This window comes from Styela clava, chromosome 3 (genome assembly GCF_964204865.1).
Source record: "Styela clava chromosome 3, kaStyClav1.hap1.2, whole genome shotgun sequence".
In the NCBI taxonomy this organism is placed as follows: domain Eukaryota; kingdom Metazoa; phylum Chordata; class Ascidiacea; order Stolidobranchia; family Styelidae; genus Styela; species Styela clava.
The window spans coordinates 5,885,715-5,898,551 of NC_135252.1; the positions used below are offsets into that span (position 1 = coordinate 5,885,715).

General features: G+C 32.4%; 2 protein-coding genes across 3 annotated transcripts in view; both read right to left on the minus strand.

Annotated features, from left to right (window-relative positions):
- The window catches only part of LOC120343498 (antiviral innate immune response receptor RIG-I-like), a 21,712-nt gene extending 21,172 nt beyond the window's left edge, over positions 1–540 (minus strand). The window contains exons 1-2 of one of the 2 annotated variants that reach the window (XM_078110397.1): positions 423–540; positions 42–140 (exon numbers count right to left, since the gene is read on the minus strand). The gene's annotated coding sequence lies outside the window, so the exon portion shown is untranslated. Of the gene's footprint in view, positions 1–41; positions 141–418 lie in introns of both variants that reach the window. The other variant, XM_078110396.1, reaches the window with a different exon arrangement.
- The window catches only part of LOC120343492 (antiviral innate immune response receptor RIG-I-like), a 14,304-nt gene continuing 2,004 nt past the window's right edge, over positions 538–12,837 (minus strand). Inside the window, exons 7-18 of the mRNA XM_078110398.1 lie at positions 12,600–12,725; positions 10,415–10,556; positions 9,765–9,930; positions 9,062–9,163; positions 8,204–8,346; positions 7,716–7,836; positions 7,157–7,378; positions 6,164–6,331; positions 4,518–4,672; positions 3,872–4,036; positions 3,228–3,346; positions 538–2,910 (exon numbers count right to left, since the gene is read on the minus strand). Of these exons, the coding sequence (XP_077966524.1) occupies positions 2,634–2,910; positions 3,228–3,346; positions 3,872–4,036; positions 4,518–4,672; positions 6,164–6,331; positions 7,157–7,378; positions 7,716–7,836; positions 8,204–8,346; positions 9,062–9,163; positions 9,765–9,930; positions 10,415–10,556; positions 12,600–12,725 (1,906 nt within the window). The 3' untranslated portion in view covers positions 538–2,633. The remainder of the gene's footprint in view (positions 2,911–3,227; positions 3,347–3,871; positions 4,037–4,517; positions 4,673–6,163; positions 6,332–7,156; positions 7,379–7,715; positions 7,837–8,203; positions 8,347–9,061; positions 9,164–9,764; positions 9,931–10,414; positions 10,557–12,599; positions 12,726–12,837) is intronic.

Sequence of the window (12,837 nt, forward strand, 5' to 3'; positions counted from 1 at the left end):
CCGAGCCATAAAAAAGATCTTTGAGAACAACATAATCTGACCTGTATACAATAGAATCTTTATCAATCAGTTTTCCAATTTTGACAATTCCTCTTCCTAAAGGTGTCCAATTCGTGAATCCTGACATGTTTTCGAATTTTCTGAAAGTTAAAAAAAATAAGATGTTGAAAGTTCATTTATTGTATGTCAATCTTTATAACAAGCGTAACTAAACAACAACAAAGCACAAAATTGAAACCAATTGGAAATTTAAGAGAAATTGAAATGTTTTATTCAAGTAAAACTTCAAAATATAAAAGTGATAGATTTCAGATTGTAAAATTTGAAATGTAAAGTTCATTGATAATTCTTATTAAATAAAACCTCCACATGTTTTTCTTTCATTAAAAACTGGAAATAGTTAAAATAGGCTACTTACTTACAACTTTAGATAATGTAGCAGTTTTCTTTTGTCTCAATTTCAGTCATGCTCTTCTACTTTTCACACCAGCATTGCCAATATTTTACTGATTTTACTGATACAAAATCAAAAATACATCTAAGAAAAAAAAAATTGGGTATTGGGTAAACAAACACTAACAAGGAAAAAAATCATATACTACATATATTTTTGGATTAATTTATAATCACAATGTACTAATGGATACTATTAAAATAAAATCATATATAAAATTTTAAAATATGTTACTGAATAAATGGTGGTCGCTAACAAAGCAAAAAAATTGAAGTTCAAATGAGAACACAAATAAAATGTGTGCTCACTCATTTCTTTTTCGATAAGTATTTACCGTATTTCTTTGAGGTTCTAGGTTGTTGACCTTTTTTTTAGTTTGATACCTTTTAAGTTGACACCTGTATCATGAAAGAAAGCAGGAAACAGTTTCCAGAATTTGAAAGGAATCTAACATATGTCTTTGAAAAACTTTGAAAAAGTTATTCTTTGTAAAAATATATAGCTGTTTGACAAATTTTCTGTTTTTCTAGCGACCAGCCTGTACTAATTAGTACCTAAACAATTCTGTTTTAAAAACTCAGGATATTAATATATGGCGATTCATAACAATGAAATTGGGTTAATTCAGAAACTTATATTAAAAAATTCTTAGCGACTCTCCATAAAAAATTTCAAAATAACTGAATACATATTGTTATAATATTTGAACTACAGACTTTAAATAGAGAATTTTAATACTTTACATACTTAACTATCTCAAGCACACGGAGCAATCTTCTACTACAGTGATTCTCAAATTTTTGAGCCGCGCCCCATTTTTAGACTTTGTCAAGTCTCGCGTCTAACATCAAAAATAACTAGGTGACAATAAGCTACAAATAACAGATAGTAAGACGAAAGTATGTTTTTTTTGAAAAAAACGTTAGAAATACGTGGATGGAACGTAAATATCCAAAACAAAGAAATGTGAATATCTGAAATAAGGTTGGCACGTTCCAAATATTTCAATTTTTAATTAGCTTCACGCCCTCTCAAAAAATTGTGTACAGGGGCGCGCCCCACCATTTGAGAACCACTGTTTTACTAGTATAAAAACTATAATATATGGCCCTAAAAATCATGACGCCATTTATTTCAAAAATAAAAATATAAAATATGATCTAACAGTGCATGATAATAAGCTGTACAATTTTTCTAAAATGACCCATATAAATCTACCTGTAAGTAACAAACCTAAAATATATTCATCTAATGGACATCCATTCAAAAAACTTACAATCACAAATATAAAAAAAGAAATTTACTTCAAAGTTGAGTTAGAAAATTACTGAAAACTGCATAAAATCAGAATTTTAAGTAATACCAGCATATTAAGCAAAAGAATCAACATCGAACTAGTTTTCAATACATACAAAAACTAACAAAGACACAGTTGGAGTGAGTGTATTAACCACACTATGATGTACAAATGAAGAATTGTTTCTTGAGATGCATATAACATAACTTTCAGATTACTGTAAAGCATATAAAAAAAATCAATTCATTCGGTTGATCTGTTCAAGCATTGAATATATCATAGCACAGATGAGTTCAGTTGTTAATGATAAATATTTTCATTTACAAAATTAAAAAATAATATGAAAACATCATTTTGAGAAAAAGGCTGCATAGCATAATGCAATGTTGTAATGCATATCATTTTCAAAGAATAATTAAATAAAAATGTGCGTGAATCAAAGTTGTGCAAAATTATAACAGTGGCTAGAAAACATCACAGGTTCACTGATTGTAGTTTATTCGATAGCAATCATTTAATTCATTGTTGAAATGAAATGATAAACTTTGAACCATTCAATTTTTTATTTTTATATAAATTACATATCTATAATATGAATCAACATTAGACAACACAAGCATAATCAAATCATATTCAAAACACCTCAGACTTAAACTCGATTTGACTGATAACAATAGGGAGACTAAAAAAATTAGATATAGTACATTTAAAAGTATTTACTAATATCAAATTACAACCTAATAATTAATTTAATCTACCAACAAATATTATTACAAATTTAACAAACAAAAATATACATCAGATTTGCAGATGAATCGTATCAAATAGATGCTAAACTATGAAACATCTACAATAAGATTGGGTCACATCATATTAATTGTTTTAGATCAGTTCTAAAAGTTCACAAGTATCATCTTCATCATACAGAAGAGAATCTTCATCCAACATCTCTTCATCTCCATCCTCCGGATTGTCATCAAATGATTTCTGCATTTCTTCACCATCTGCTTCATGGACACTTTTGTTTATGGCAAAAGGCAAGTTACTTCTTTTTCCAGGAATCTCCACTTTGCCATCATCTCTTTGCAACTTTATCTTCTTTATAGAGAGTGTTGGAAAAAGTGTCTTCTTATGTACAAGGTTTAATGCTATCTTTATACTGTAAGAATAGGAATGACTGTATGATAGGATTTCTACACAAACTAAAAAAATTAAAAAGGTATGATACGAGAAAAAAATATTGTAATACAGGTTGAGTAACAAGTTTAATAGCATAATCATGACACCATTCATGCACATGCCTGGATTGATCGGATATAAGTTGAGCATTTCAGGTGCATTAGAACATTTGGTGAAATTGGTGCATTAGATAAGTTACAAGACTACTCTATAGCAGTAAATGTTCCAGGAATCACAGAACCTAACCATCTCAAATGTGATTGATTCATCTCATATCTTTTATTATAAACTTTATACCCGCATTTTGGATTGTAGCAAAGAAAATTTCCTTTTCCTCGAATAGTAGGCCCCTTTTTCATATCCATTGCCTGTTTTTTCATCCGGCCATGAAACTTTTCATCCATCACCACAGTATGCTGCAATAGATTTAATGGAACCACTTTATAAAAATATACCTATATATTTCTGACCAATCACTGAAAAGTTGTCTGGTAATATCAAGCAAGCTTCAGGTAATGCAGCAGTTCATCCAAAATTAGCATAACAATCATTAACATAGATTACTTTATAATCGCCATCAAATAACTGATATTTACATAAAAATGCTCGAGCCAAATAACTCCAATTGTCAGATTAAAACTTTTAATTACAGTGAGTGTTGTCAAACAAAAATTGGAAAGCACAAATTATTGAAGCTAGTTTTGAAAAATCTCTGTATATTGGTTGAATCTAACAGAACAGTTTACGAGAATAAAAAACTTCAAACAAAATCAATAACTTTGTGATTTTACAAAAATGCATCAATGACACTTTTTACATTATATTTTACAACATAATATTACAAATATATTACAATATATTTTACCAAACTAGAATAATAAAATGAATATTCGTAATATTCTTATGTTGAAAAATCATAAACAATAAATCCTTAATTTTACTGTATTATCTATATGGCGAAGTTTGTCTGCAGATGTAATGAATGATCCACAATCCCCACAAAGTACTTTCCATTTTGAAGGAGATTCTTTAGTTTTGCTTGACTTATTTGCCATCTTTCTTTTTATATCTCTATCTTCTTTTTGTTTTTTTTGAATGTCAGTAATCTATTTTAAAAGTAGAATATCTGAGATGGATATCTAAGAGAATATTGGCTAATTTTTAAAGATGAATTTACTGAAATCTTAAATTCTGAAACTTTTAAATTTCATATTTAAGAAAAAACTGTATTTTCAGGACTAGGGCATCATGCTAAGCGTTAGGAATAAGCTAGCCCCTGCATCTCTGATTACCCTGCGTGGGTTCGCATGTTCAAATCCCATTGAGGCTTAATTATGTGCGAGAGATTGCTGGAATCTTCACCAACGTAGGGTGGTTTGCGTAACTGGTTACAATTTCCTCCACCACTAAGTCCATGCATATCAAAACAAAATAACTGGTCAACTAATCCCATACCCGACATGGACTGGTAACCGAACAAGAGGCCGTGGTTCGTCATATGATTAAGCATATTATTGACTTCCTTTTCTCCCCCCATCCCCATTAAATATGTAAATCATATCCAATCTTAGAAAGTCTAGCACGTACCTGCATTTTTAATTTCTCCTCTGTCATATTTTTTACATCTTGAATTGCAATATCAGAAGCTTGGGAACAAATTTTATTGTCTTCTTCTTTTCTCAGGTGATCACTTTCTTGTGATGTTATGACGATTGCCCGACTATCTACAGCTCTACCACGACCTTAAGGAATGTCACATTATTACAAATTAAATCTTGTGATATTAGATTGGGATTCAATTGATCTGAAGTAAGAACAGGCTCATCAATATGTATGAGTTCCCGCATTTGACTCACTCACAAATTGCTAAATTTCAACATATTATTGAGCTCATCAAAACCAATTCTGTGGAACATTGCACAGTGATGTACCGGTACTATCAACTAATTGCTGTTGCTAATTGCTGAACTAATAACAAACAGGTAGAATACATTTGTAAAATTTTATGGTACAAACAGAATAAAGATGAAACAACAAAAGTAACCCAAACTAAAAATATATTTTTTATTTTGAGGATATATCTGCATTTATTTAAAGGAGTATCTAGATCAATTGTGAAAAGTAACTCTTATAGTTCTTCTGTAATAATGTCAAGGGTTATCAGGAAAATTCCAATACCCTATGCCTTTGTCAATACTTCAACTAGTGAAGTTGATTTTGGGAGAAATTTCCAGTTATCCCAGCCTAAATTCATTCCAGAATATCATTTTTGCCGAATATTGAAATGTATGCAAATATCAAAGTATCCGAATACCTTTTTGGCCGATTTTTGAATAATTTCTAATATTAGCCACGTTTCGCCGTAAGCGAGGTTTTCGTTTTTGAGGGAAATCTTCGAACGTTTTCCACGCTTTGTCACGTAATAATTTATAGTTTTTCTCGCTTTATGGCAAATAATTTTGAAATAATAGTTTAAAAGTATTGACTATTTACTAGGATGATTTTCTGTTGCGAAAAATATTCAGATACCACCATTTAAAATGCCTTGCCGTTTTAATTTGATTTTGTTCAAAGTAACTCATGGTTGTGTCGAATTACGAAAGATTAAAAATAAAATGCCACTGCAATCTTTGTGGACATGAAATGTGTGGTAAACTGCTAATTATAATTAATTTTTGATTCGAATTTTCGTACCTACAAAAATATGGAAGCAATACTACTCAAATATCACGGCATATACCCCTCAAATATCACGGCAATCTGTGGACAAAAAATGTCTGGTAAATAGCCAGGTTGTGGATACCAGTTATTCCATTGTTTATTGTAAGCAAATTGCTTCATACACTAAAATAAGCTTCTTTTAATTAAATTTATTTTCGAATGTATTCGATATTTCATATTCAAAAATAAAATTTCGAATGTATTCGAAGTAGTGAATTATTTGGTACTGGCCATCCCTGATTATGACAACCATACATTGTTACAGCAGAATAATGAAGTTTTTTTAAAAAGCAAAATAATTGTATTTTGGGTCTCATTGAGGTTCTTGGCCTGAAATTTTTTTTTACATATATACATAATATAGTGATTCATGCAGTGATGCATAATTCATTTCTTTAATTTCACACCTTTACTTGAAAAACGAGGTTGGACAAGTAGCCATTCTAGCTTTATATAATTTCACAATAAACTAATAAACATAAAAAACACAAACAATTCATAACTTGCCATACCTTTCCTTTGAATCCTTCCAACTTCACCAGTTACATAATTAAACATGATAACCAGGTTACATGCTGGTATATCTAGTCCCTCTTCAGCAACTGATGTTGCAATAAGCACTTTTGTAACACCCTCTCGAAACGATTTCAAGACACTTTCTTGACTATCTTTTGTCATTGCTACATACAGTGCAGTAATGAAGTAAAAAGATTATAAATTACTCAAATAGCTTAAACCAAGTGTGGACAATCCTCTGGGGACAAAGAAACTAACAACCAAATGATTTACATATTTATCCCAGGGAAGAGGGAAGCTGATGACATGGCCTCTCGTCCGGTTACCAGTCCATGTCGGGCATGGGGTTAGTTAGCCAGTTATTTGTTTTCAGGTGCAAGGATTTGATGGTGGAGGAAGCCGTAACCAACCTGAGGTTACGTAAACCACCCTACAAAAGTGAGGAGTCCCGTAATCCTCTCGCACCTAATTAACCGCTTTTGGGTAAGAAGAGTCCTACCATCGTAATAATCAATGCCCGACCACCAAATTAAAAATAGGAAAAAGAAATGCAGGAACACAAATCAAATACAGAAGTGGAAAAAAATAAAAAAAGCTAAATTGAAATTTTTTAATCGAACTCATACTGTAATAAAAATGGAGGTTTGATAATGTGTGTCACACTGCATAGATTGAAATCTTAATCAAATTATACATCTATTTTTTCAGATGTCCTAACTGATCTTAAATGTTGTAATATAATAACCTTATTATATTACAACAGATGTCCTAACCTTAATGTTGTAATATAATAATAACCTGACTCGTGCCTATTCATGCCTAAAAGTAAGTCATTATTTATATGACAGTTTGATATAGTGTTCCACAAGTGGAAATTGACTGTCAGCGTTTCTACCTGAAATGTGCATAAAAACTGAAAAAGCAATATAGTTGTATGCGATTACACACCACTCGACAAATGTTAAATTATAATTCAAAAGAATTCATACCTTCAGATTGTACATTGGCATGTGTTCCAGTCAAATATTTTGGGTTCAGATGCTTAAGTTCGTTATTGTTCATAAAGTATTCTTCCAGGCATGAAGCTGTCAATCTCATTTTAACAAATATAATACACCGAGCTTCTGGATTTTTCTTGAATTCATCACCCAAGATATTGACCAACCTTCCAAGCATTGGCAATTCAATATTTGATGACATCTTTAGCAATTCTTAAGTTAAATGAAAGAAATCATTATACAAATATAATATGAAAACATGTAACAAGGTATAAAATACAATGATGTATAATAGCATTGCACAAATTATATTAACACTAAAAAAGTAAATAAAGTAAATAAAACTAGGAATAAAAACATTTTAAATTACAAACTTTCTGTCTTTTGACAAACTTTCTGTCTTTTGATCTCTTTTAATTTTAGAAGTTTTTCAATGGTTCAAAATAGATTCTTGCTCCCTATATCAAATTTTACTTTCACATTTACTCGTATTCCACAATTAGTGAAACTGCATGCAAAAATTGAGAAATGCTTATATGATGAGAATTACCCTCATTTTTCTCTTCCAACTCAATATTTTCAGATCCTTCATGCACAAAATCCACCATTTTGTTCGTTTTCAACATTGCTTGTGGAATGAGGTTCTTCAAATCCAGTAACCAATGATACATCTAAAGTTCAATAACTTTATTTTAATTAGAAGTTAAAAGCTTGTTCCATTAGAATTATACTTCAGCATACATCCCATGCGTCCATACAAAACATTTGCATTCTTACAACAGATTACGACAGTATTCCGTCACGCTCAAAGTGTTCAACTGTTTTATGCCAACCAACTGTTGAAGAGCTGTGACTCACAGAAGGTTGCTTCTTTCAAAGAAAACAACACTAAAAGTTCATCGAAAAATAAGTGTTTGCATTTTTGCATTCCTATTCAATAGGTACCTGCTTTTCAATTTTACATCATTGTCCAATAAAAAAACAAATTTGGTGTACCGGTATATCTATTTTGTTCATAAATATTTCAAAATCAATTACCCTCAAATGCTTGGAATATGTTATGAGTTTTCGAGCTGCATCTTGGTCACTCATGTAAAGTTTGCCATGTTGTTTCAACTGATCTATCCAATTCATGTAAACCTGTTTTGCCTTTTCACTTGGAATATTACTCAGCTTCTTTGCTTAAAAAAAAGGTAACACTATTTGCCATGAGCAACATATATGAGTATTATATTGGCGGTGTGGTACATCATGCCAAGAGTTAGAAATACACTCGCCATAGCAATTCTGATTACCCTGCGTGAGTTTGCAGATTCAAATCCCATGCGAGGATGGTTATGTACGAGAGGATCCGTCGTTGGGCTGGTTCACGTAACCGCGGGTCTTACTCCACCATCTAGTTCATTCGTCCGAAAACAAATGATTGGCTAACTAATCCTATACCCGACTTAGACTGGTAACCAGACGAGAGGCCGTGGTTCGCCATATGATTAAGCCATCATATCATAAATATAATCAATAACATTGTTGTTTTCAGGAAAAACTGAAATATCTAATGACTATGATAGTGTTGTTTAAACTGAGATCAAAAGCCACTATAATATAAGATTTGAGACAAGACTCTCAAGGTGCGTCCACATGTGAAACTCAAAACATGAGTCCCAGCATCATTACCAAGCATCCACATTTACCAAAAGTTCTCTGTTCCTGGTATATATGAAATAAACCAGACATAGATATATATATATTCTTTACTAAAATTAAACCTCTCTGAATTGTGGAAAATAAAAATAAAATTACTTAATATTTTCCGTCTATCATTTTAGTTTCAATGAATCATTTTTGCATTTATTTATTACCAACAATCATTATAGAATGTTTTATAAAAAATCCTACCTTCATTTTCTGTGTTTAGTTTTTTTACATTTTGTTCAATATCACTCATTGTAAGCAGAACTTTACTCTCAAATTCAGTTTCGGTTTTGACTTGAATCAATGCTGAAAAAAAATTTAAGTACTATCTGGTATTTGCATTTAAAAACTTCTTAACTTAATTATTCATTCTATTCTTTTGTTCAGTTCATCGCAGTGTGCCAAGAATGTTGTGTCCCACTTGTAGCACTTTATAGAGTTTCTTGAGTTATTGAGCTTATAGAGTTTCTTTCTCGGCTTCTTGCATTGTAGATATATATGACACTTCTGCGATGCAACCAAGTGAAACGGGAAACAGGTTCACATGAATTGGACAGCTCAAGTATCACAAGTTCATTTTAAATGTTCATTTATAAATTGAGACAAGTGGGACATTACATTTTTGAGTTAACTTATAACGGGTGGTTCTTGACCTGGGGTAAATTTACTTCAGGAGGCGAATTGTTTTTGTTTCGTGGGCCAATAAATTCAAAGTTAAACCATTAAAATTCATGGCAAGACTTATCTTTAAATCGGATATTCATCGTGCATTATCTACTACTATACTACTATAAACAGAAACAGTCGTCACATTAAATGTATACAATAAACTGAAGAAAATCGCAAATTTTGTTTTCCAATAAATGAGCACCATAAAGTAAATCATCTCATCACATAAGACACATACATTCTCTAATTTTATTCTGATGTTCCTCCAGTTCTTTCAAATTCTTTTCAACCGTACAAGGAGCAGTAGTAATGTTCAAATTAGCAAGTAGTCTCAAAAGATTTTCTTTTACTCGTTCTTTATTCTTAGCTTTACCAACTCCAGGGGAAGCGGTTACACCGACAATCTTAAAAAAATGAATAAATGCTATCATTTTTAACCAAATGTGTCAATCTTCCATTTTGATAACACCTTTTAAAATAAACAGTCCAGTTATTGACAGCATATTTAATCCTTTGGAAATCTTTGTAAAGAAGCTGAAAGCATTATTAAGAAGAAAATGCAAGATCAAATATTGGAGCCGGGTCATATGAATCAAAGTGGCTACAGAAGTTCTTTGTGAGAAAAGTGGAATTCCTTAATAGTCGAGGACATAAAGTCGAAAATAAAGTCGAGTAAAAATAGGTTGCATTGAGGTGACGGAAAGAATGCCAAATGGATCTTTCAATGCCAGAGTTGCTGACCACTGATATAGTGTATTTTTCGAATGCATTGGTATCAGAAAAGCACAAGACTAAATATAGTTGAAACTTGACTGACCAAGTTACCTGAGTTGAGTTTTGAGTACAGCCTGTTATATTTTCAAAATGAATACCATGAATTAAAGGTACCTGAACATTGTGTTTTTGATCTTGTTCATCCAAGAACATATTCATGATTTCCTTGTATGGATGATTCTTTGTTGCATTGTGACATTCATCAAAAATAATCATGGAAATATCACTGAAGTCGACATACCTTTTTTCCTTTGAGCTGAAAGAAAATTATTTATGACATTTGTGGATAGCTAATGAAATCTTCTCCTCCAATACGCTTAGTAATTACTGTGAGTAATGCACAAAATGATTTGTTGAAGGGGATATTATATAACTGGAATGATGAAAACGCTTGGCGGTGTGGCGCATCGTGCTAAGTACTAGGAATATGATCACTGCACTTCTGATTACCCTGCATGATTTCGCAAGTTTGAAAACCCATGCTGTGATAGTCATGTGCTAGAGCAGTAGTTCCCAAACTGTGGGTAGCGCGAAGATTTCCCGGGGTCTCCTAATTTCTTTCAAACACGCGCACACGGGTGTCTAGGATTCGAAAGTTGGAAAGTGAAATTTATGCTGGTCGGCAAGTACCATAAAAGTGCCTAACTTCGGAGTTTTCAGCAATAACCCTATTTATTGTCCAAATAGAGCCAAATTTTTTCTGTAAAACTTTCATGCAGTATTTTTCCAGCTAGTCGGCAGAAACCAGTATTAGTAAATGTAATTGAGTGACAGTGGTATGAACGACAATAATATATTCCTTTTTATAGCTTTTTGATCATATTACATCCGAAAGAGTAGTGTCCCACTAGTACGCAAATCGGATTTTTTTGCCAGGCTGCGAGAAATTATGTTGGTTTGTTATTTTGTACCAGTGTATCCGCTTGGTTATCGAATATACAAATCAAACTTATTTTGTGATTGGCTGTTAATCAGGTGTTTGATAAGTATGATATTGGTGGCCAGGCGGTGTCTTGGCCGAGTAATTACACTTCAGATTTCGATCAGTTATGAAAGCACTTTGTTAATTCGCGCCTGTGTCTAAAATCTACGAGTAAAATACGAGTTTTTTGTCCACATCGCCGTGACATAAAAGTGAACATATTCGTATTGCAATATTACTGTATTACGTATTTAGACGTTTCCTACATAATTTCGAAGCGTTCCGAGCAGTCGACCACAAAACAACAACAAGTTCTAGCACAGTGGTCTTGAACCCATGTCTCACAAGCCATATATGGCTGAGTATCATCGATTTCAACATGTGTTGCATGTGAGCACCCATATAAGGCCTTTAGCGACAATATGCAGCATCAGAAGTCACATTGAATGTATATTGAGACATTGTAGGTGTTGACTTCTTAGTAAAAATTTGAGACATGATTAGGGAAAGAAAAATGCTGTATGGAAATGCAATTGAAAATAAGTAACTTTATGGCTCTCTTGACCAAAAAGGTTCCCAACCTCCGTTCTAGCATAATAAAAGGAACTTAAAAGATGTGATTCCATACACGTTTTCCCTATTTTACTTCAGTGCTCTGTTTTACTTTCGAATTAAGAAAATTAACTAAAATTAAGGAAGACACTGTTGGAATATACTGAATAAGATTTTGAATTTATGTATATTTAGAAGCAATCTTTCTATTTCCGAAGTATCGTACGCTTCCTTACAACAATCTACCACATTTTATCAAGTCCGTCTATGTTTCGTCGAGAACCGTTATAATCCTGATATGATGCCATGTGTTATTGAATCTTCTAAGGTTTCCCCGTTTCCCCCGTTCATATTTTTTTTTGGCCAATGTTCACCATCAACGTCCACTTGCAGTCAATATACAGGTATATTGTAATTAAACTGATTTTTGAAGTTGCGCAACGTTTCTTGTTGTGGGGTGGCGAGTATCCGTTTTGATTTGATGAAAATTGGGGTCGCGAAAAAAAAGTTTGGGAACCCCTGTGCTAGAGGATTGCTAGACTCACTGCCGCCACAGGGTGGTTCACGTAACCGCTGGCCAGTTACTGCTTCCACCATCAAGTCCATGCTTTTGAAACAAATAACTAATCCCATACACGACATGGACTTGCAACCGGACGAGAGGCCATAGTTAGCCATATGATTAAGCCGTTTTATCATTCTTCCTCTCCCCTGGGATAAATATGTAAAACTTATCTAAATATTGGTTTAAAATCAAACCATATGTCATTATCAACGCACTTCATTATTCAACAGAAATTACACTTCTTTATAAGTATTTCCTACCTTTTTAATTCATTGAGAAATACTTGTGGAGTCAGAACAGTGACTTGACTATTCTTTATTTTTAGTCCAGGTGGTGCCAACGCAGTCAATTCTCCAATGATGTAGCTGACCGAACATGACAAATACCTGAAATTAATTTACTAGGTTGTTTATCGATACAAATAGATTAATGGACTCGATGAAATTTTAAAATTGAATGCTTTCACTTTTGGCGCTAAAATATGCAACAAACTAATGA